General features: G+C 54.2%; 2 protein-coding genes across 5 annotated transcripts in view; both read left to right on the top strand.

The window, feature by feature from the left end:
* The window catches only part of SRRM4 (serine/arginine repetitive matrix 4), a 44,731-nt gene extending 28,328 nt beyond the window's left edge, over positions 1–16,403 (top strand). For 3 of the 4 annotated variants that reach the window (XM_030501375.1, XM_030501374.1, XM_030501377.2), the window contains 5 exons: positions 6,008–6,345; positions 7,896–8,108; positions 8,363–8,473; positions 10,069–10,209; positions 10,782–16,403. In XM_030501375.1, coding sequence (XP_030357235.1) covers positions 6,008–6,345; positions 7,896–8,108; positions 8,363–8,473; positions 10,069–10,209; positions 10,782–11,046 — 1,068 coding nt within the window. In that variant the 3' untranslated portion in view covers positions 11,047–16,403. The remainder of the gene's footprint in view (positions 1–6,007; positions 6,346–7,895; positions 8,109–8,362; positions 8,474–10,068; positions 10,210–10,781) is intronic. The other variant, XM_030501376.1, reaches the window with a different exon arrangement.
* A 2,431-nt stretch (positions 16,404–18,834) lies between these two features.
* HSPB8 (heat shock protein family B (small) member 8) lies at positions 18,835–22,573 on the top strand. Its single transcript, XM_030501278.1, has 3 exons — positions 18,835–19,688; positions 20,690–20,753; positions 21,781–22,573. The coding sequence occupies exons 1-3, from the start codon at positions 19,310–19,312 to the stop codon at positions 21,938–21,940; spliced, it is 603 nt and encodes a 200-aa protein (XP_030357138.1). The 5' UTR covers positions 18,835–19,309; the 3' UTR covers positions 21,941–22,573.
* Positions 22,574–22,947: the final 374 nt, after the last annotated feature.

Here is a 22,947-nt window from a genome sequence, read left to right as displayed (position 1 = left end):
TCTCCCTTTTGTGACTCAAACGGTTGCTCTATAAATAAGCTTAGTCCTGTCAGCCTTGACTTTGAGAGCAGCCTGGATGTGTTAGAAATGAAAATGTGCTCTTGCAGAAAATGGTGATCACATAAAAATAAATTACTGGGAAAGAAAATGTTGGGTGAAAAATTCCAGAACTGGGAGTCAAAAATGCCATGTTTCAGTCCTCTGAGGGTTGGGGTGTTACACACCCCTACCCTTGCCTCTGGCCTGAGCTTCCCAGCCAAACCATCCTTACCTGGGGAGATGCATTGTCATGTACCCAAAGGAAAGGGGATTGTCCAGGAAGGATCCCAATGGAGAGACTCAGAGAGACAATACACAGACTCCCATGAGGTAATGTTATGGCACTTCCAAATCAAAGATTGTGCTTTTTAAGCCTTTTTTTTTTTTTTATTCCATATTAGTTTTCTTCTGAAAACTTGAAACATTTTGTAGTAAATTCTGTCATTCCTCCCCCAGTTTGTTTTTCTACTGGAACAGCCACAATTTCTAACTAGGTCTACCTGTAATTTATGAGGGATAAAGCACATGAAATAATGCCCTAATGCCCTATCCATGCATCTACTTTGTTGCTGCTTTCTCTCTTGCCTTTATGCATAGGTTGATGCATGCACATACACACATGCAGAAACACCCCAAAGTTCCCTGCTGCTTTTCTTTTTGGCAGTGAATTCCCAATCTTCTCCTACTCATTCTCCCTTTAATCCCATGCAGCCACAATAGCCACCTATTGAGAACAGGATTGCATGAGGGTCTGTGCCTACGCATGCAGAGAAACTGTGGGTAATATACAGCATCTATTTTTGAACAGAATGCCCTTAACCTGCTGCAGATGCTTTATTGTACACTGGCACAGATGTATCACATGCCAGTGTGCTTTCAGTTGAGCAGAGCAATAGAAATACCTGCAGGGCATGAATCTAATTGCCTTTGTTGTACCTGATGAAGATAACTGCACGCTGCAGACACTTTCCTTGCCAGCTCCTTTACTTCCACTGAGACTCATTTACAATGTCACAAATTAACACAGGCTTGAGCCACATTTTCAGTGAGGCTCAGTGGGGCACGGCTGTTCCAAATGATGCTCATGTGTCTGCAGAAAGGTAGGAGTGAGAAAATACTGGGATAGCACGTGTAGGAGGGCTCAGGAAACCTTCTAGCAGACCTGCATATTGGCTTGCTGTTGCTCTAGCCTGTTCTAGTTTACATAGGAAAAGCTATTCTTTTAACTGTTAGGCAGCATGTTCCTGTCAACAAAGAGGGCCCTCGAAGAGCAGAAAGGCAAAGGAGGCAAAGGTGAAGGAGGGATGCCTGCAGCCACTGAGGGGCTGTGCTGTACACCAGGTACCAAAGGAGGTGGTGAAGGCAAACCCTTGCTCCAAAGTAGGGCCAGCCAAGCCCAAGCCAAGGTGGGGACACCCTGGCCTGTGTCACATGATGCTGGCTGCACCCCAGCATGCTGAAAAGATCTTTCCAAAGGAACAAACCTTTGCCTGGCATTCTTGGGAATTTAATCCCAGCAATGGATCTGGGAGCCAGGCTGCTCAGCAGCGCTACCACCCAGCCCCAAATAACCCAAGCTCTGACCTTGCAGGGACAGTTCTGTCATTGCCTTCATGCTCCTGGACTTAACTTAGCCCTTGTGGTACAAGAAGCCTCTCCCTGAGCTCTCCATCTAGCCAAAAAGAAGGGTATTTTCCACTCAGCATTCCTCGATACAGTGGGATTCAGAGTTGTGCAGCCCTTCTCAGCAGGTGCTGCTCCCTGCGCCAGCAGCTCCTCAGCAGATGTCTGCTGGGCCCTTGCTGAGAACAAGGCTCACCAGGGTCATTGACACAAGTGTTTTATTCCTTTCATTATTCCAATGCACAGAGAAAAGAGAGAAAGGGAGACATTATGCACCTCTGAAAAGGAAATTAACTCCACTTTGAAGCGAGTTGCAAAACAAGAATAAAAAGACCCAAGAAAGAAATCCTACAAGCAGAAGTGAGGCCGTGCCACGCAGCTCATTGATGGGTCTCAGCCCCCTTATGGCTGAGAAGATGTAGAGTCATCTCTCACCCCAGGGCTGTTTGCAGCACAGTAAATGGAGTTGTTCAGTTTAATTGGAAGATGAGTAGTGATTGTATTTTTGTAACCTATTAGACTGCACTGCCTCTTGGTCTAGGATCACACTCACAATTACAGTCTGGTGTATGAGTGAGTGCCTTATGTCTACTCCCCCTTCATCTTGATTAAGTAATGATTTGAAACCAAAAAAATCCAATAAATATATCTTGGGTTCCCTTGAGGGCAGCAGTAGCTCCCCTGCTGAAAGCTGGAGGAGGCAAAGTTCACTGGGATTATTTAATTACTTATTAGAGAGGGGGAAAAATTAACATGTTCACATAGAGAAAATGAGATCATGAAAGAGCAGAGTGTTTTAAGACACTCTAGAAAAACAAAAAGACATTAGAATTCAGTTGAGCTCTGCAGTGTTTTTAGATCTCGCACAGTGTTTTCAGATGTGGGACTGTTTCCATCTCGTGAGGCTGGCAGTAAAACGGGACCAGAAGCAAAGCCAAGGTCATCAGATGGGAATTCATCCAAGCAGACAGACAAGCTGAGCATCTCGAGGCTTGTCCTGGCTCTTGCCACAGGTCAGAAATCTCCCCCAGAGCCTGCAGGAAGTTACTGGCTCCAGCCTTGAGCCCCGGGTGGTGGGGCTGGAAGTTGCTGTGTCCCCCCAGCACCTGCCTTGCCCCAACCAGCTCCTCCAGGCCTCACAAGGACTGTGGGCTCCATATTTCACTGATACCCTCATGTTGCCTTTTCCCAGAGTGCTGCTACCGCTGATGTTGAGCTACAGAGAAGCTTGTTGATCCCCTGGTCACTTGACAGATTTTGTGATGTGCTGATGACAGTTGCTAGTTTGAAGGTAGACTTCAGTGAAGATAAGCAGAAGCATGCATCCCCGGGCCCAGCAGCAGCCTTGAAAGCTGGTTTAGAAATGCTAAGAAACTGCTGTGTTTTGGGGCAGAAATAAAGCCCTTTTGGTTTAGACTGGGAGGAAGCAGAAACAAGTGTGTGTGATGCTGGGGTCGGTGTCCATCAGAGCAGCCTCATCCCACTCCAGTCCTTTCCTGCATCTCCAGCCAGGGAGTACCTCACATGGTGGTTTTATGCCTGAAAATGGAAGGTGATCAAAAGCTGACTGTCTCTTGGGCAGGGTGCAGATCTAATGCAAGCCATAACCCATCTATTAAAATATCTGGTGGCACGTTTTAAAGACAATCCTGTATCTTCTGGGATGTGGCTGGGGAGAGTGCAGTGGTTCAAAGTAAAGAGGCCAGTTCTCTCAGGGCTCTGGATATGGCATCAGGGTTTCAGAAAGAATTGGTGAAAACCAGAACCAAATACCTCTCTTATGCTCCTTTGACACTGTAATTTCTACCGGAGTAAACAAAGACTGGTAGAGAAGTGCTAGAGCTGAGAAGTAGTAAGGAGCAGTACCAGATGAGGACTTGCAATGTGTGTCTCCATTCATTCCTAGTTGGGAACACCTGGGAGATGTTTCTGCTCTGTTGAGGGTTTCTTCACTGAAGGTGCAAGCTGGCTAGTGAAGAAGGATCACTTCAGTTCCCTTTGCTGCTGGGGCTCCTGATGTCTCCAAGTTAGCACTAAGCATCGCTTAGAAGGTAGTATGGAGTGGGGATGGGGGAGTCCCCAGCTCCAGTATGGATTTGCTAGGATGAACCAATTCCTATTCTGTTGTCTCTTATCCTAGAAGCAATAATGCTTCTCTCCCTGGCAATATAGGAAGTATTTGGAGATCCTCCAGCTCCAGGCATTTTCAGAGTGTGAGGATGTTGTGGGCAGTTGTCATATCACAGACAGTGCTGGAAGCTGCTGTGTGTGTTGGTAGCTTTGCTCTGGTTTCAGTCACTGCTGGTTCAGCACTTGTGTCCAAGTCAGACGTCCCAACTAGCACCTCTTGAACTAGGTCGAGAGCAACCTTCCCCTGAGGGTCACAGATCAGATGCCACAAGGCAGGATGTGAAGGCACCATCTGATGGGATGAAGGAGCTCCATGTAAAAGGTGGCTGTAAAGGGTTTCTAGTCCCTCTGTGGATAAGAGCGAGCCCTGTCCTTGCACAACATTGCAGTGTTGTTTTCTCATCTCAGAATACCCCAGGTTTGTGAAGGCAAAGCGTTGCCCAGTTCCCAGTGTGGAGAGCATGGCTTAGAGGGATGGCATTGTGTGCCCCAGAGCACAGTGTGAGGACATGTGCAGGTGTTTGAGGGAGTACGGCTTGTTGGGAATGTGTCAGAGGACTGTCCCGAGCTGGGAGGACCAAACCTATGTGTCCACACACTAAGGACCCTGGGCCAAACCTCATGGATTGCAATGAGGAGAGCATCTGAGTGAAAGAGGAGGAGGCTACATGAAAGTGCAGATGTGCTGGGTCTGCATTTGGCCCTAAACCTCACCCCACTGCAGGGGCAGGATGTTAGCACTAACGTAGCCTCCCTCCCAGCGCTGGTGCATTCCTGGACCAGCTCAGGTAAATGCCAGTGGAGTTAAAACTGACCTGTAAAATACTCAAACGATGTAAATCTCTTTGGTGGCGCTCAGGGTCCCAGACACAGCCCTGCCCAGGGCAGCCTGTGTGGGTTTGGGGTCCTTGCTGGCCCCATTGGGTTCAGCAACCACTGAAACCCAGGCAGGGTTTGGCTGAACCCCACGCAGAGGCTGGCAGGAGCAAGGCTGTGTCCCCTGCCCCACAGGGCTCCAGTGCAGCACAGGGGGGAATATTTTTCCTTCTCAATTCCTTTACTTCTTCCCTCACTTGAGTTCCCTTTGTCACTTCATGAAACCCAGGGGGATTTAGTGCAAGCTGTGACCACAAGCACTCAGCCTCCAGGAACGGGCTGAACTGCCTGATTTAAAGCAGAAGGGAACAAAACTGAATAATAAGGGAGACAAGCGAGCAGAGCAAAAGCAGTCGTGCCATTGGTATAGAGGAGGCGAGCAAACAGTTGGCAGTGTGGATTGAAGAGAGGGGTTATGTTTTTTTCATGTCATTTGAGACTCTAATGATGGACTTATGTTGCCCGCTCTTCCTTTTTTCTTACACCTTACCTACTAAAGGAGGAGTTCTTGATGGGTAAGTGGATGCTATCCGCAAGACACCAGGGAATGTATGAGAGGTCACTCGAGCGCATTAGCTGTATCTTCTTCAGGGGGTAAAAAAGCACACAAAGAAGTATCTGTATACCTTTTATTTCCAGAGGGATTTTTCTTTTTCCCTCCCCCTTTTTTCTTTTTTTTTTCTCTTTTTTTTATTTTTTTTTTAAATTTCAAAGTGATAACTTATTTATTTGCAAGTTTTTCCTTTGTACAGAAGCCCTTGATTTGATTTGATTTTTCTTTGCTTATTTTAGTGACATTCATTCAGCCTCTTTATTAAGGAAGCTTAAAAAATTCACTCCCTTAAGATTTGGTTTCATTTTTGCTTTCTTCCCAAAGATTATGTAGGGGTTTTTATACATATATACACATTTATTCTTTTGGTTTTTTCCCCTCCCCTCTTTAAGGTTAAATAAGGGCTTTGTCCTCTTTTTGATTTAGTTATTTTGGTTCTTTGGTTGCCCATTTACTTTGCTGAACTCTTTTTGTTTAACATGAATCGCATGCTGATACTCTTTGCATGATCTCTAAATCTTCCCGTTATCATAGCAGGGGGAAAAGAAGTTTCTTCTTACTGTGGTTTTCTTTCAGGGATATGTGCTTTTGTTTTCTTCTCCTCTTTCTTCTTTTTCTTTCTTTCTTTCTTTCTTTCTTACTTTGTTTCTTTCCTTTCCTTTTGTTTCAGTGCATCATGATGGTAAAATTTCTGGGTTTATTAAAAAAAAAAAAAAGGCAAAATAAAACCAGAAACACACCCCCCAAACCCGTTCAAACAATGCCAAATGGCTTTTTTGCTTTCAGATCTCTCAGTCAGGGTCTTCTGCTGACCTCTTTACCAAAACAGACAGCCCGCCTGGCAACCTAGCCAGCCACAATGGAGAGTATCATGAATATGACTCAGGAAACGATACTTCCTCCCCTCCCTCCACTCAAACGAGCTCATCCAGGTCAAAGGACAGCCAGGAGAAAAGAAGTCTAGTCCATGATGGCTTTGGCCATGCCTTCTCGTCCGGGAAGCCCAAACTGGCCAACAGCGATAACAGCTCTGATTCAGGAAATTCCTTCACCAGTTGCTTTTCCCAGACCAAGGGAACAGCTTTGGAAAATCTGTCTCCAGATGCCCAGGGACAAGACCGAAGGTCAGTGATTACCAGTAGCTGCTGCTGGCAGCCACATACCTGGTACGTTGTTGCTCTGTATCTCCTGCCCGCTCGCCAGTCGCAGTGGTGAGCTGGCAGGGAGGGGTTTGTGGTCTGGAGGCAGTTAGATGTAGATGAGACCCACGGTCTTGCCAGTCTGGAGTCCAGAACCCAGCAGTGAGCAGCGCTGTAGCCTGAGAAGGAAGATGAAAACCCAGCCATCACAGCCCTGGGCATTGCTTGTGCCAGCTCTTCTGGTATTAATGTGGTTAATGCAGGGTTTGGCCCTGGGTCGAGCTGTGTCCTGAACATGTCCCTGCTCAGCTGGGCATGACCATGTCAAAGAAGAGAGTCACTGGCCCTTCTGGGCAAGATCTGAGAGGTACATCAGAGGGTTGCTGTGCTAACTTTCTCCCTCTGCTTACTGTGGGGAAAGGAAGTGGGGCTTATTTTCACTAAAACCATTATGGGCTGTTCTTTCACCTATCCAATGAGCCGAATCCAGCCTGCCCCTTCCCAGTTCATTCCTGGGTGACAAGACAGCATGTCCTGCAGATGGGGAGCACAGGGAAGGGCAAGTGCCTGGCTGACTGCAGGACAACACAGCAGCAGCTCTGTGTGCTGGGGCTAAGGGGCATCAAGGCTGGGGGACAGCAGTCAAACCATCACCCAGCGCCACAGGATCATCAGGAGAGGGGAGTGGATGCCAGCCTCCATCACCACCTCCTATTCCTAGAGTTTGCCCAGTGATGTAGGAGATGAAGGCACTGAAGTGCAGTGGCTGGTACACAAGGCTATGCTCAGGCAGCGGTGTTAGAGAGCTCTTCCAGCTCAAGCCCTCGGCTCTTTAGGGCCAGGATGTGGCCTGGGGGTGGGAGCACTGAATGAGAGAGGAGTGGGAGCCAGGGAATTGGTGTTAGGAAGAACGAGCCCTCGGTTTTCAGTCAGAGGGTAAAATTTTAGGGCTGTATGTACTTTTCACATTGTGACTCCAGTGGGATAACTCTGCCTTCACATGGGTGGAGCTGGGATTGCAGCTGGCCCTGGCTGGCTCCGAGCTGACCTGCCTTTCTGTTGGCCTCTAAGCCCGGTTCATACCCAGGGCACTTCTGGAAGCAGAGGAATTCACACAGCCCTGCTCATGCTGCTCCACAGCCAGGCTGGAGCACAGGCCCTTGCCCTGCCATGCTCTGGCTTTCCCCTGCTCCAGCACTTCTCACCTCATTCCCTCCCAGGACCTGCACCACTCGCTGGCCTGACCCAGGCTCTGGCAGCCAGACACCCCTGCTGTGTTGGGCATGGGACAGAAGAGCTGCCCCTCACACCACCTGAGAGCTCTTCCCTGGCACAGCCTGGAGGGTGAGCTCTTCAGCTCTGACCCACAGGGTCTCCTGCAACAGCAGCCTGGAGAGCCAAGAGGTCTTTCTTATCCCCAGTTGTGGAAAGGGAGGATAGGAGTAATTGTTGGCTGCAGCATGGTGCTCCCCTCAGCCAGGGACCAGTCCCAGTTCAGCCACAGCTTCAACGACTGTCCAAATATATGTCCACAGAGGGTGCCTGTCCTTATGTCTCAGCTGTTCAGAGGAGAAGAGGCGAGATTTCCCGCCGTCCCCAAGCCGCAGCTCCTCGCTGAGGCCATGCTCCCGCAGCGAGTCCTACACCAGCACGGGCAGGTCTTCCCCTGGCTCCAGCCGCTCCCGCTCCTCGCGCGGCAAGGCCTCTCCCAGGTACTCCCGAAGCAGGTCCCGTTCTTCAGGAAAGAGGTAAGGCCAGCTAAAACGCCTGTCTCTGTGACCCTGGGCAATGTCTAACTCTTGCAGCCTGGCAGGCTCCTTGCAGGGGAGGTGTAAGAGTTTGGGGGGTACTTAGTTCACCTTACGTGGCTTGGGGTTGAACAGAGCTGAGCTGGGAAGGGGCATCTCCTTCCCCCAACCCCATGAACCCCAGATTTGGAGGAGTCTTGCACACCTCACCCTTCGGCATCTTTAACTCTCGAATGGTTCTTGCCTATCCCCAGGTCTTCTTCACGTTCCCCCAGTTACTCCTCCAAATCCTGCAAAAAAAGTCCCGGGAGCAGGAATTCAAGGTCTCGTCGGAGCCCCAGTTACTCCCGCTACAGCCGTAGCAGGTACAGCTCTCTCCTCAGGTGATACCTGCTGCCTCACCCTTTCCACTGCCTCCTTCCCTTGTTGGGACTCCAGCACACTTGCTGGCTCCTGCCAGCCCAAAACTGCTCCCTCAGCTTCCTCACTGGGTGCTTTATCCTCAGCACTTGGGGTGAGAGGAAGCAGGGGGACGTGCAGTAAAGATTATGGCTGTGTGTTATGTTGGCCCTCAGTCCAGTGGAAATTTCTCACCATTTATTGCCCCAGAGCTGGTGCTGGTTGCAAAGGGAAGAGCCCAGAGATGAGCCCTTTCCCTTCCTATGGGAAAAGTGGGTTTCCTACAGCCCTGTGCTGGTTCAGGGGAATGTCACACAAAGCACTTTTGGAGCTAGGCAGGTTGCTGGGAAAGAGACCTGGTTTATCCCTGGCTTTGAAGCATGATGTTATCTCACACTCAGAGCATGTGGCAGGTGAAGTGGCTGTTCTGCTCTGAGCATTTGCAGCCAAGAGTGCACAGATGGCTGCTTGCTGGTGTTTGCCAGAGCCTCATCAAAGTGGAGATGCCTCACAGGAGAAGCCGGGGACTGCCCCTCTCTCTCATGCTGGTGTAAACGGTGGGCAGAGGGTTAGGCTCCAGTTGGATCTACCCACATCTTTCATCACCTGAGGAGCTCCTGCTGGCCAGCAGCCCCTGCAGCAGAGCTGCAGCCCTTGTCAGAGAGGGATCTTAGTGCAGTAGGGAAGGACACTGCTTTTCAGAATCACAGCTCTGCCAAAGAGTTGTCAGGCCCATTGAAGCGCCCCTGCTATGTGGGGGGCATCAGGTACCCTCATGCTGGCACTCACACAGCCTTGCAGAGGAAAACCCAGTCCAGGCAACTCTACGCCCTCCACACCCCATGGAAAACACACACCTCACAAGCTCAGGCCTAGAGATGCCTTTGGGCAGGTTTTTCTGGTAACATCTCTGCTGCTGTGAACATTTTGCACCCTTAAATGTTATGTTACCTGGGACTGGTTGTTGCAGGCTGTGACAGTCCCTGCCCTGGTGTCACAGAACATGTCCTGCCTGCTGGGATCAGGCCCTTGACCTGTAACAGCGCTTTGCAGATGGCATTGAGCAGGATGTATGAAGTCAGCTACACTCCACAGAAGGGCCTGTGCTGACGTGTGTGGGGAATTTAACAAAAGAGAAAACCATAGCAACACTGGCACTCCTCTTGGAGAGCAGGGCAGAGCTGCACAGCCCTGCAGGGATACTGGGGCCCTCTGCTCACGTGGGGCCTGCTGCCAGGATTGTTCTGGCCTGCTCCTGCAGCATAGCCAGCAAGATCCGTTTTAGTAGAGCTAAATACAGAGTGCATCCACAGACACAGGTATGTGGAAGCTGTCTTAGCTTGGCAGTGCAAACCCCCAGGTACAATTAGTGGGTGTCCATGTGCTCAAAGTGTCTCTTTGTCCAGCTGAATGAATGAGCACAGGGCTGATTCTACCAGAGCACTTTGCTTAGAGCGGTCCCTTTTGCGCCGAGTGTCCTCTGCTCATCTGTGCCTTCATGGGTCATTGCCCCCACATCCAAAGCCCCAGCAGTGACAGTTTCAATGTGTGCCTTCCCCAGAGACCGTGAGCGCGAGCACAAGTACAGCTCCAGTGACAAGGAATCGCTCCGGGAGCGGGACCGGCAGCGACGCTCCTATTCACCCCTGAGGAAGCGGAGGAGAGACTCTCCCAGCCACCTTGAAGCTCGGCGCATCACGAGGTAACGGGATGCGGTCCCATCACTTGGAGACAAGCTCAGCTGGCACTCCCCAGGGACACGTGTGCTCGCTTTGGGTCCCAGCCCTTGGTTTCTCCAGGAGGAGACTGGTTTCCCTTAGCCTGATCCCTTCTGCCCCTCCTAGAGCTTGGGGATTTCCAGCTAGAGGCAGAGGGAGGATGGAGGGTATTTATAACAGATGAAGTCAGAGCAGGGGCTCCCGCATCAGGTGCCACGAACATCCCCCTCCAAAGCTTTTCATTTCACCCTCTCCTGTAGTAGATGTTCCACACTATACAGTGTCAAATACTGACTCCAACCTTCACGCTGAGGGCTCTTTGGGACAACATCAAGCAGAGTCCAGCCTCAGACGTGGTGCGTTGGACATTCCAAAGGCCATGGGGGTGGGTGGTTTGAATCCCCAGGCCTGTCAGCTACCTGATCTCCTTTTTTTCTTTTAAACACTCAATCACATTCTGGGGGAGTGTTTTGCAGAATAACCAGTGCTTTTTGGAGACTTCAGCACTAAATGCATCCTTGTGCTGCTGGTAACGCGCATCTCTCTGTCCCCGCAGCGCCCGCAAGCGCCCCATCCCCTACTACCGTCCCAGCCCCTCCTCCTCCAGCAGCGCCAGCAGCTACTCCTCCTCGTACAGCAGCTTTAGCCGCTCCCCGAGCCAGAGCCCGAGCTACTCCAGCTATCGGACAAGCCGGAGCCGAAGCTGGAGCAGCAGCAGCACCGAGGGCAGGAGCCGCAGCCGGAGCTCGGGCCCCAGGAGCAGCCGCAGCAGGAGCAGGAGCTATGACTCAGGAGGCAGCTCCGACAGCCTGCGTCGGTAGGGAGTGCCGCTGACGGCTCTCAGTGCTGGCGTCACCTCCGAATTCCTGGCATTCTCCGCTTCCTTCCCACCTACCTGGCCATCGATAGCAATCATCCCGATACTGATGTGGTGGCAGTGCCGGGTCCCCCTTCCCCGGTTTGGAGTAAGAGCCCTCGTGCGCCCAGTGCAGCCCCTTCACCACCTCATGGAGTGAGTGGATCAGTCCCAGCTCCCCAGGCCAAGGCTGGAAGAAGGGTTGGTGCTTTACAGAGGGTCTGTCACAGCAGACTTGCTCCATCCTCCCCATCACTGCCGCTCTCCAACGTGCTACCAGCTGGTCCAAAGGAAAGAATTCAGCTCCTTGCTCTTCTGCCAAACCAGGAACCAGCGAATGATTTTCTGCTGGAGGGAGAAACCCAGTTAGGGATGGATTTGCTGGGAAGCTTTGGTGATGGGTGCGGGTGATTTGTCCCCACCAAGGCAAATATCAGGTCCCGTGGGTCTCTCCTCCAGAGTTTCCGCCCATTCTGCAGCAGGCCTCTTCCATGAGAAAATATGTATTTATTGCTGGTCAGCCAGTCCCTGCTATAAATAGAAGGCTAGAAACCCTCCTGGTGTAATTCCTGGGAAAAAAAGGCTGTTCCTTCTCTTCCTCCTGCCGTTTTCTACCAGGTATGCATCATCTTTCACAGGGTTGTTTCATCCCTCACCCCACCACTGTGACTTGCTTGCAAACTGCTGAGGTCTGAAGCAGACATGGGGCCAGTGGGGTGCAAGAGAGAGGAATGCTGGTGCCACACTGCGCTCCGAGGGGCAGAGGGGACAGGGGACAGGGGGTTCCCTTCTCAGAGAAACCCTCTTGCAGTTTGGGATTAGGTTTTTTTAAAGGGAGCCTTGCCCTTGGAGGGCAGTGCTGGTGGGACTGCAAGATCTGCAGATAGGCTGCTGTGGGGTGTCGTGAGAGCACACAGGGACCCCAATTCCCCTTTTTCATAACAGGCAGCAATTCTAAGCAGTGCCAGGAGGATTTCAGGACCTTGTTTCTCCTGCAGACCCTCAGGGTCCACTGAGGCAGGACTAGGAGATGCACTGGCCCCAGTTTGTTGCTGGGAGGAGGGAGCAGAGCAGGGGGACACAAAGGGCCCCCCACTAATTGCCTTGGAATTCCAAGGAGCTGCAGGCAGCAGGAGGAGGGCCCTGCCTGCTTGGGCAGCCCTGGGCCCTGGGGTTTTGTCTCCCTGCCAGCCCAGCTCCTGCGCAATTCCTGTGTTTTGCAGGGTAACAAAGGCTTCTCCCAGCACAGGCTGAGCTGGTGCTCAGGAGTATTTCTCTTACAACACCTGGGTGCTTAGAGACGTTAATTTGGGCTTAAGGCTTCCCTCCCTCCCTTTTTCCATCCCCTCCCCTTCCATCCTGCATGATCATTAACGAGTTTGGGCTCAATGAGTCAAGGAGGTGTGTCACTGAAGTGTCACAGAAAAGGGCTGAGGGGAGGACGAGAGGGGGCACAAAGAAATGCAACATCCCCCCCAGCTGCAGTTACCTACAGTCCCCCCAGCGCCGCTGGCAGCAGGTAGAGGGGCAAAGCTGCAAGCGGAGGAAGGCCAAGTGCCATGTGGTGGAGCTGGATGATCACCTTAGCAAGCACATAAAGCTGGTATCTGTTGGAAAGTACAACAGGGTGGGGTGTGTTTCCACCTGAGAGGTACGAGGGGAAGCTTTATGCCAGAGGTCCCTTTTTCACAGTATCCTTCCTACCGCTGCTCCCCCTTGTCCTCTGCCTTCGAACCCCAAACCCTTCCCTTTTTCCCAATCCCTCATCCTCTGCCTGGGTGATGCAGGTAATTTGAGGATGAGGGTGGCTGAGGCAGAGAGCTGGGCACTGCTCAGTGGCTTGGAGGGGACTTGTCCTTCTGCTGGGAGGCCACTTTCTAGGGCACATAGAGACAAGCATTGCTGGTGAGGCTGAGCAAATGCTCCCAGACTTTGGCCGAGGGATCAAAGATGGGGTGTTCTTGCAGTGGGGTGCCACAACCTTCTGTCCTGTGCTGCCCCTGACAGCAGCCCCTTGGCCATCTTCTGCAGTGGACTCCCTTCTCGTAAAGGGCTGAAACCTCATGCTTCTTCCCCAAAGAGTCTCTTCCAATGTGACACTGAGCACCCTGTCCTTCTGCTCCTGGGGAGGATCCAAAAGCAGCGATGAGAGCCCAGAGCCCAGATCCACCAGTGTTTCAAGAGTAGCCTCATCCCTCCTAATGCATATGGAAGGAAGCAACAAGCCAGGAGGTCAAAAACTAGGAAAGAAGAGAAGAGGGGCTTTGTGCCGCTGGTGTAAACACCAAACACAACTCTGACTTGAGTTCCTCGTGGCTGGGGATGGATGATCAAAGCACCACGTCAGGGCCAGCAGCACCCACTGACCACGGGACAGATGACTCCAAGGGTTCTGTGGGGCTGACAGCAGCTCTCATTCCCATCTGGCTGATCCATGCTTCAAGGGCTGCCTCTGCTTGCGTGGTCCATGGCAGATAAACATTCCTGGGGTTTCCCGAGCAGACTCGTGTTGGAGTAAACCTCTTAACTTATTTATTTATTTATTTATTCTTATGATTCTATTTTTAATCGTATGTCAGAATGGATGCAGGTGGTCGCTGGTACCAGTATTTATTTATTCCTATATTTTTTTTTAAAGCAGTAAGTTATTTTGGGATCTGTTTGTTTGTTTGAATGTATCCATGCCACTGTTCTCATGTAAAGGTTTACAGCCCTGGTCCCTCTTGGTGAGGAGTGACAGTCACTCCTGCTGCCAACGTTTCCCTTTGACTGCGCTCTCTGGAGCGGAGTGGAGAGACAGAGGGACGCAGGGCAGAGCTGTTGGTCTGTTTTCATGTTAAAATCCAGGGTTTCTCATTAGATCTGTGATGGATGTGACCATAGAAACGGGTCTAGGACCACACGGAGGTGACGGCGAGGGTCTGCTCACCGGCTGGCCAAGCACTGGGGTGTCTGCAGTGCTGCAAGGGGAAGTCTCACCCCGTCCATGCTCAGCCCGGTCCGTGCTCGCCCGGCTGGGTGCCAGCTGGCGGCTGCTGCTGTTTGCCTTGGCTCCGCACAGCCCGAAACCGAGCGGCTCTGCAGAGGCCCCGCTGCTCCCCCTGGGAGGATGCCGTCGCCAGGGCTCCCCTGCCCTGTTTATCCACCCATGGAAAAACTAAAGGAATGAGACTGGGAGAGAGTGAGCCAGGCTGAAGGTGCTTGCAAAATCCCAGCTGTGGTGACAGGACCCAACAGAGCCTGTGTGTGTACGTGGATGTGCGAGTACATGTGCAGATGTGCAGGAGTTTCCCTCAGTGGTGGTATTTATTTTTCACCTTATTTAGGATTTGTAGTCCAACTGGAACATCACCCTCCCTGTCAGTGGAAGCTGGGTTTCCTGTTGCTTTGCCTGAAGCCCGTGAGCTTTTCTGTCTGTGCCTTTTGCCAGCACTTGCTTATTTTTTAATGGTGTTTTGCTCGCTCATTGCTTTCATGGACTTTTGCTCCACGTCCAGCATCTCAGCTTGCTGCTGGTGCTCTCTGCAGCGAGCAGCATTCAGCTGGTGGAAAGGCAGCTCAGCCATTCAGTGTTGGTGAATAGCTGTGCCCTGCTGTTGGCCTCATGGGGGGTGCCCTGGGCTGGCCACAGCCTCAAGGCTTCAGGAGAACATCTCAGCCATTTTTTGGAGGCCCTATCTCCGAGGGTTTTGCTTTCCTCAATCACAGGCTCTTTCCCACCCATGATTTTGTTTCCATCCCATAAGCACCCTGGTTGCCTTTCCCCGGCAGAGCACACCACAGCACCCATCCCAAATGTCACCCTGACCCCAGAGCCGTGCTGGAGGTTCCCCCTGCTCCTGGGACTACCTTGGCTGTGGGATTATCACACTGAGCGAGGCTCATCCCACCTCTCCCAAGCCCTGCGCTGGGGCCAGGCTCTAGACAACCCAACCCAACCTCTGCAGGTTTGCTGGAAAGCAAAGAGAAGGGATGTTTCAAAGCACTGCTGTGTTCTTTCTTTTCTTCATGAGTTCCAGCACTCCGCTGGCCTTTGCTTTATGTTGACTGCAGCTTTTCTCAATGTTTTTGTTGCTTTGGGGGATTGAATTTGTACCAAACTTGTGTGCAACAGCCAATCACTGTTATTTTGCTATGCATTGTACATACATTGAACAGGCTGAGAGGACTTGGCCTCTATTTAATATTTATTTCTTCTATTTATTGAGCATTCCTTAAAGAAAGCTATTTGGGTCTTGCCATTGGGTCCAGGAGGGTAGGGAGCTTTCGAGGTGTTGCCATATACGTTAGAGACAGGTTATCAGAGAGGTGGATACTGGTAAGTGAGGCTGCCACTTTCCAGCATGGAGACAAATCAGGGTCATCTGGAGCTCAACCGCCGGTGATTCAGAGGAACCTCACTTAGATGAAGATGAGCAAAACAGGGGAAAATCCTCCATTTTCTTGGTCCAGCTTCTGTTGACAAATCACAACCCCTGGAAAGGTGCTGGGCACTCGGAGGCCACAGGCCTGTTGTGGTGGAGGAATAATCCTGCTCTTCCCCCTCCATGCCATGCAGGGCTGCCTGGATCACCAGAGATCCCTGGAGATCTCCGATCTCCCACCACTGGCTCTCTCCCATCTCTTGGCTCTCAGTAGTTAATGGGGGACTTGTCACCCTTTCACTGATGTGGTAAAAGGGATAGGGCTGAAGTGACTGGCCATGGTCTCTGCCAGGCAGCAAGGATGTCCACCCTGCCCCATCCTGAGACCCTCATCCTTGTGCCATGTCCTACTTTGCCCCCTTCCACCCACAGGGCACCCATCCTTGGGGCTATCAGGATGTTTGTTTGAGAAAGGGACAGATTCAGGTGCCTGACTTTGCCCTTTAGTGTCCAGTGGGGTTTTATTACCTCCTTACCAGAGAATTCTCATGACTTTTGCTGCTACCTGGAAGTTTGCACATGACCAGGAAGGTCTCCGAAGCACTGGTGCATCCGCTGTTGTAGCAACAGATCCATGGTCAAGCATCCTGACTTTTGGGCTATTGACCAGAGAACAACACCCAGAACCTCTCCAGCCCGGGGCAGCTCTGCCTCTGAAACCCAGGAACGAGAAGATTTAGAACAAAAAGGTGAGAAAAGCCATGAGGGAAACCGGTGTCTCTGTTTTCTCACCCGTTGGTCGATTCCCATCTGCTGATGTGACCTCATTGTAACACCCCCTTTGCTCTCCATCCAAACGCAGACTGTATTCTTTAGTCTTCCTGGGGTATTTTCGTTGTTAGCCTGGTTAGAAAAAGGGTTCCAATAAAGGTTCAGACAGTATTTCCTTCTCATCGCAGCCCTGTTTGTCATGTTCCTTTTGGATCCGCTGCGTGCGGCGGTGGGATATTTTGGGTTATTTCAGCTGCTCCGCAGGGAAGGGCATGTGCCTGGGCTCCCAGCTGCCCAGGGCTGGCTCCTCGGGGCACCGGGTGAAGCAAAAACAGTTGCGGGTTAGTATTTCTGGCAGCTCTCCCTTCCCTGCTGCGCCAGGCTCTTGCTGCCCTTTGCCAGGCGCTTTGGTCCCCTCGCTGTTCCCAACAGGGCACCCGGGAAGGGTCTGGCCGCAGCACAGGCAGAGCCTGGGCACAGGGGCAGCGTCCCCAGGTCACTCGGAGGAGAAGGGAGGGTGGGAGGTTGCTTCGTGCTGCCCAGAGCTGATGTGGTGGGGCCCGGCCGGAGGCTCCTGTGACAACAGGAGCTAAATTGGGATGGCCCAGAGAGGGTGAGAGCCGGCGGGAGGGGACATGTGACTAATTGGGATAAACAAGGTGACAGGGAGGATTCCTGGCCGGGGAGGGAGGATGGCCTGCAGCTCCGCAGGGAAATGTGGCACTGGAGATGTTGGGAGGCTCCTGGAAATGGCAGGACCATGGAGCTGCCCGAAAACACCCTGGGGCTCGTCCCCTCCGCTCTGTGTTTGACTGAGCTGGTGCAGAGCTGGGTGAGAGGAGCCCGGCTGAGTTCAGGACACCCTGCTGGGCTGCAGGGCCAGGGAGGACAAGGGGATGGAGGGGGATGCTCTGCCCCTCCACTGGAAGCTACCTCCTTGCATCCATGGGTGCTCAGCCAGCAGCTGGAACCTCCCCAGGCACCTCCTCAGACCCCTATGATACCCGCGTGTCCCCGTGCACGGGGGAACAAAGGAGCTGATCCCATGGGAGCATCCCTGCCCCACACCAGGGAGAGGCAGCTCCCTCCCCCTGCAGTGTGGCGTCTGAGCAGCGTGATTAATGCCGCTGGAGTGACCATCAGCTGAATTGCTGTGCGGCCTGGGCTGCATTAAAGCTTCCTGCTGTAATTAGTTCCATCAAGTCCATTAGAAAAATTGCAGATGCTGGAGAGAAGGAGCATGAGGCAGAGCCAGGAGGGAGGATGCGGCATGAGGAAGTGGTCCCGTATCCAGCATGACCTTCCATTGATCACATCCCATCCTTTGTCGCATCCCATCGCCCACCCAAGCCGTGCCTGGACCACCCTCACGGGAAGCCCCTTGTTGCCACCAGGTATTGCCGCTGCGTGCGGGGCCGGGGCCGTGTCTCCCGACGGCAGCTCGCTCCTGCCGGGAGCTCGCCGGGAGCTCGCAGGCTCTTCCCACGGCGCTGCCCGCTCCCGCCGCCGCTGCCCTGTAATTAGCGCCGCTGCCGCCGCGGCTGTGATTAGCGCCTCGCCCTGCCTGCGCACGCCGTGGGGCGAGGAGGAGGAGGAGGAGGAGGGTGAGGGGAGGCAGGTGCTGAGCAGCGCCGCAAGGACCCTGCCCCGCCGCCGCTGGGGTCTGTCTGCTCCAGGGGGATGCTGCTCTGGTGAAGGAAGCGGCGCCGCAGAGGGACATCCCTTGGAGAGGGGCATCCCTTGGAGTGCGGCTTCCCGCCTGCATCCCGCAGCGCAGTTCACACCCGGGCTCTGCGGGCAGCCCTGGGCTGCTGGGATGCAGAGAGGGACCCTTCACCGGGGGCTGTAGTGATAGGACAGGGGGTGATGGGTGTAAACTGAAACAGGAGAGATTGAGATGAGCTCTTAGGCAGAAGCTCTTCCCTGTGAGAGTGCTGAGGCGCTGGCACAGACTTTTCCCAGAGAAGCTGTGGCTGCCCCATCCCTGGCAGTGTTCAAGGCCAGGTTGGACACAGGGGCTTGGAGCAACCTGCTCTAGTGGAAGGTGTCCCTGCCCGCGGCAGGGGTTGGAACTGGAGGAGCTTAAGCTCCCTTCCAACCCAAACCATCCTGTGATTCAGTGACTCCTGCTCCTGGCCACAAAAAGGGTCCTTCACTGCCTCAGTACCTCCCAAACTCCCACCCTCACAGCACGGCACCGGAGGTGCCACCAGTGACCCATTTCCCGGTACAGTGGCTCCTCGCTGGAGCAAGGGGACACGTGTCTTTACAGTGCGGGGCGCAGCCTGGCCCAGCCCCACCGGGGGGTATTTTTAACGGGTGACAGTGGGGTGAAGGCAGCCGGCGCTGAGCTCGGGGGCTATTTTGGGTGGCTGGGCTGGGCGCAGGGGGCAGCGGGGGCCGGGGCAGCTGCCGGAGCACCGCGGCACCGGGATGCTCAGGCCGGCGGGAGAGGTCAGCTGCCGCAGCCCAGATTCTCCACGGCTGTTTCATCCTCTCCAAAATACTCGGCTGACAGAGCAGGGATTGCAAAACACACCCCCCCTCCTCCCAAATCCATATAAATAGGGCTCGCCCGGTGGCTGGAAGGTTAGAGAAGTTTCTCGGCTCCGAGCTCAGGCATTTATTGCAGCTCTCGCCCAGGAGGGGCAGGGAAAGTCGCACATAAAGTGCTGAGGAGTGAGAGAGGAGAGACACGCTTTTGAACCTTGGGATATTCGGGGCTTTTGGGGTGTTTTTTTCCCTCTGCCGCCAAGAAGTTTGATTTTGCTCTGCCGGTCCCTGGGATCACAGCCAGACAGGAAGCGTTTTCTCTCGGCCACAGAGCTCTCTCCGTCCTTCCTGCGCTCCTCCGGCTCGCAGTGATTCAGCCCTGAATTGATTTGCTCCGTCGTCCTTCACCTGGTGCCAGGGAAGTAGGCGGCGGTCCCCGCGGCACCCACCGGCAGCCGCGCACCCACATCCCGCCCGGGGTGGATGCGTCTCCTCCGGGAAGGGCTCCCCAGGGAAGTTTGCAGCCAGGAGCAGCCGCGCAGGGGCTGAGGCTCCGTGGGAGAGCCCCGGGGACACGTCCAGACCCCTCTGAAGGAAGCCATGGCCGACAGCCAGATGCCCTTCTCCTGCCATTACCCCGGCAGGCGCAGCGTCCGCGACCCTTTCCGGGAGCCCGGCCTGACCTCGCGCCTGCTGGACGATGACTTCGGGATGTCGCCCTTCCCCGGGGACCTGACCGCGGACTGGCCCGACTGGGCTCGGCCCCGGCTCACCACGACCTGGCCGGGTCCCCTGCGCTCGGGCATGGCCCGAGCCTCCACCATGGCCCCCAGCTACGGCACCCACTTTGGGGGGTACCCCGAGAGCCGCAGCCCCGCGCCCTTTCCCCGCGAGCCATGGAAGGTGTGCGTCAACGTGCACAGCTTCAAACCCGAGGAGCTCACGGTCAAAACCAAGGATGGCTACGTCGAGGTGTCAGGTGAGAGCAAAGGCGCTGAGGAGCATGGGGCAGGAGAAGCTCCTGCCCTGCCTGTGCTGGCTCAAGGAATTGCCGTAACACGCAAAAATCACCTTTATTTTAAGCCAGCAGTGGCAGCCCCGTGCTCGGGAGCAGGGCCAGGGCTGGGGCAGGGTTTGGGGCAGCCCTGCGGGGCAGTTTGGGGGTGTGATGGGGGGACCTGGCTCACAAGCCGTGGTGGTTTGGCTGCAGAAATGAGAAGGACAAGTCTCCTGTGGGGTGAACGTGCAGGGAGGCACCAGGGCAAGCAGCAGCACCCTGCAGCGAGCTGCCAAGAGGGGCCCCAGCTTGGCTTGGTTAATTATAGCTGGGGTGAGGCCGGTGCGGAGGGAGATACCCTTTAAAGGGGCCAAGAGAAAGGCAGCTCCAGTGCTGGGAAGTGGAGGACAGCTAAAAGACCCCAGTCTGGTGATGAGCTGGCCAGAAGCACGTCCCTGACAATGGAGTTACTGGTGGGGATGGTGCCAGGAGCATCCCTTCAGCCCAGCACTGACATCCTGCATCACCCCGAGTGCCCCGAGCCAGGTCCCCGGGCAGGGCAGCATGGCTCATGGCATCGCATGGGGACAAACCACTGGACAGGGGGATCCAGGCAGCGTGGTTTTAACTTCAGAGATGCTCCAGGCACAGGGACCCGCATCCTGACAGCGCAGTGCGGGGGAGCTTAGTCTGGGGAGCAGGACAAGGGGGGATGCTGCCACCTCCAAAGGTTTTACTACATCTGGGGGCTTTTCCTTAAGCCCCAGCTCTTGGCAGACTGTGAGACCCCAGGCTCCCGCTGGAAATGCAGGTGTGCTGTGTCCGGCTTCTCCTTCCCCACATAGGAGAGGCTCCCTGAGCCCTCCCCGGCGGGAAGGGTTTGCAGAGGGGAAGGGAAACAACTCCCCCGACAGCCTTCCAGTTGGGTTTTGTTGTTGTTTGTTGGGGTGCGGTGGTGACGTGGGGTGTTCCCTTCCTCGCAGGCAAACACGAGGAGCAGCAGGTGGAAGGAGGGATCGTCTCCAAGAACTTCACCAAGAAAATCCAGTAAGTACCAGCCAGCCCCGGGGTGTCCTCCTGCCAAAGGGGCTGGGACACGGGGGGGGCTGCACCCAAATGTCACTGTCCTGCTATGGACCCCGTCCCTGCAGGCTGAGTTGTGCCAGTCCCCATGCCCCGGCTCATGCATTCAGGGTGACTCCTGCACCTCTTTTCACCCCAAAACCTGCCCTTTTGCAGCTCATGCCAGGCTGGTTTAGGCCACACAGTGATTCCCTAAGGGAGGTAAAGAGGAGGAGAGCTATTTCTGGGTGCTTTGCCAGCCTTCTTGAGGCCCAGGGCTGTGTTTAGAGCCAGCCAGGGCACAGGGAGCTTGAGGGGTGCTCACGATGCCAGCACATCCCCCAGGGCTCAGCAGGCTGACACCATCATCAGCCCCAAAATACATCCCTGTGTGTGAATGTATCTATATTTCTATCTACCTAAATGATGTCAGTTAGATTGCTATCTGGTGTTGACTCACCACGATGGCTCATTTTGGCAACAACAACAGCAAAGGGCAGGGAGGAAAGGCAAGTCCGGAGGCTTCACCCATGCGGGGGGTGCCGACTCGCAGCCATAGGGCTCGCAGGGTTAAAAGGGAGAAGCAGCCAAGCCCTGGGAACACAAAGGGTTTCCTCAGCTGGAGCTTTGCTTTTCCACCCCCACGGAGCCCTGTGCATCCCGAACTCCCATGGGAACGCTGGGGCGAGCACCAGCTCCCTCCTGCTTGCGCTCGGCAGCCGCGGCGGCTCCTTTTACGGGCAAGGCTTGTGGCTGACGCTGCGGCACCACACGATTTACTCCTGGGCGGGTGACATCCCATCAAACACATGTGCTGGGGAGATTAAACAGAGCCTGCGGGGGCCGGGAGCCGCTTTAAATGTCCCCGGCACATTCCCAGGCACTCCAGTAACGACACGGGCTTTGCTGCAGGGTGGGCACTGGTGGTTCCCGATGGTTGATGTGCACCAGCGATGTGGTGCGCTGCGAGCCCCAGCTCCTAACCCGTCCCATCTTTCCTCCCATCCTGCAGGCTGCCCTACGAGGTGGACCCCATCACGGTCTTCGCCTCCTTGTCGCCGGAGGGGCTGCTGATCATCGAGGCGCCCCAAATCCCTCCCTACCAGCAGTACGGCGAGGGCGGCTGCGGCAGCGAGATCCCCGTCGAGAGCCAGGAGGCCACGTGTGCCTGAGCAGCCTCCCGCATCCCTCCATCCCTCCTTCCCTCTCTCCTCTCCCCCCGGACCCCCGCTCCCTGGTCCCCTGCGGCGCGGCGTCTGGACTGCCTCTGGCTAAAGGGTGATGGCAGCAGCACCCGCCACCCCGGGGGGGACCAGCTGAGAGCCAGGGCACACACAGGGTGCCAGGCCACCGTCCTCGAGGGCTTGTAGTGGTCTGAGGAGCCGGTAGAGGTTTTGTGCCCATGGGGCCGAGCAGAACAGATGTCCTCCTTATGGTTGGGTTTTGCTCTAAGTCGCTCGAATGGGATATTTATGACAGTAGCAAAAAAAGGGCCCTTTTTTTTTTTTCTCTAGAATTGACGTGGAATCCCATAGTCCTGTGTCTTCTCCTCCTCTGTAGGTTTTGGGGTTTGTTTTTATAAACTATATCTCTGCAAAGGATGCGCATCCGGCAGCGGAGCTTGATGGCACGGCCTCTGTCCTGAGGAACGCCACCCGTCTGCGTGTTCTGAACGTTGGTTTGGGGGTTTTCGTGTTTTGTTCAGGTTTTCTGCTCTTTCTTTTTTTCTTTTTTTTTTCCAAAGATAATTTGTGCTTTTACTTGTCAGACCTGAGGAATAAAACCCAGTCGATGTTCTTAGCCTCCGCTTGTCTCAGCTGAGCCTGGCGAGAGGGCAGGGGGGAGCAGGGGGGAGATGTCACCCTATGTCACCTCCTAGCCTGGCACTGGTGCTCCCCGTGGGGGGAAGGAGGAGAGAGGTGTGTGGGGATGTTGGCACTGATGGGCAGCTGAAGCACTGGCTGTTCTGCAGCCTGGGAATGCCAAGTCCTGGCCAACACCATCCCAGGAAGGCCCAGTGAGGACCATGGGCTCATCCTTTCCTTACCCTCTTGAGAGGTTGCAAATGTTCTTAGTGCTTGAGGGTGCTAAAGCCTCTGAGCTTGGAAAGTTGGGTTTGCACCATCCCCATTTCCACCCAGCTCCCTACCAGCAGCAACATGGGGAAGCACTTCCCAGC

This window comes from Strigops habroptila, chromosome 11, assembly GCF_004027225.2.
Source record: "Strigops habroptila isolate Jane chromosome 11, bStrHab1.2.pri, whole genome shotgun sequence".
NCBI lineage: Eukaryota > Metazoa > Chordata > Aves > Psittaciformes > Psittacidae > Strigops > Strigops habroptila.
The sequence above is the reverse complement of the archived record's forward strand: the minus strand, read 5'-3'. Positions and strand labels throughout refer to the sequence as shown.

Coding starts and splice junctions, on each gene's coding strand:
- HSPB8 (XM_030501278.1), top strand. CDS start 19,310: ATGGCCGACAGCCAGATGCCCTTCTCCTGCCATTACCCCGGCAGGCGC. Junction 19,689..20,689: donor TGGCTACGTCGAGGTGTCAG/GTGAGAGCAAAG, acceptor CCTTCCTCGCAG/GCAAACACGAGGAGCAGCAG. Junction 20,754..21,780: donor AACTTCACCAAGAAAATCCA/GTAAGTACCAGC, acceptor CCCATCCTGCAG/GCTGCCCTACGAGGTGGACC.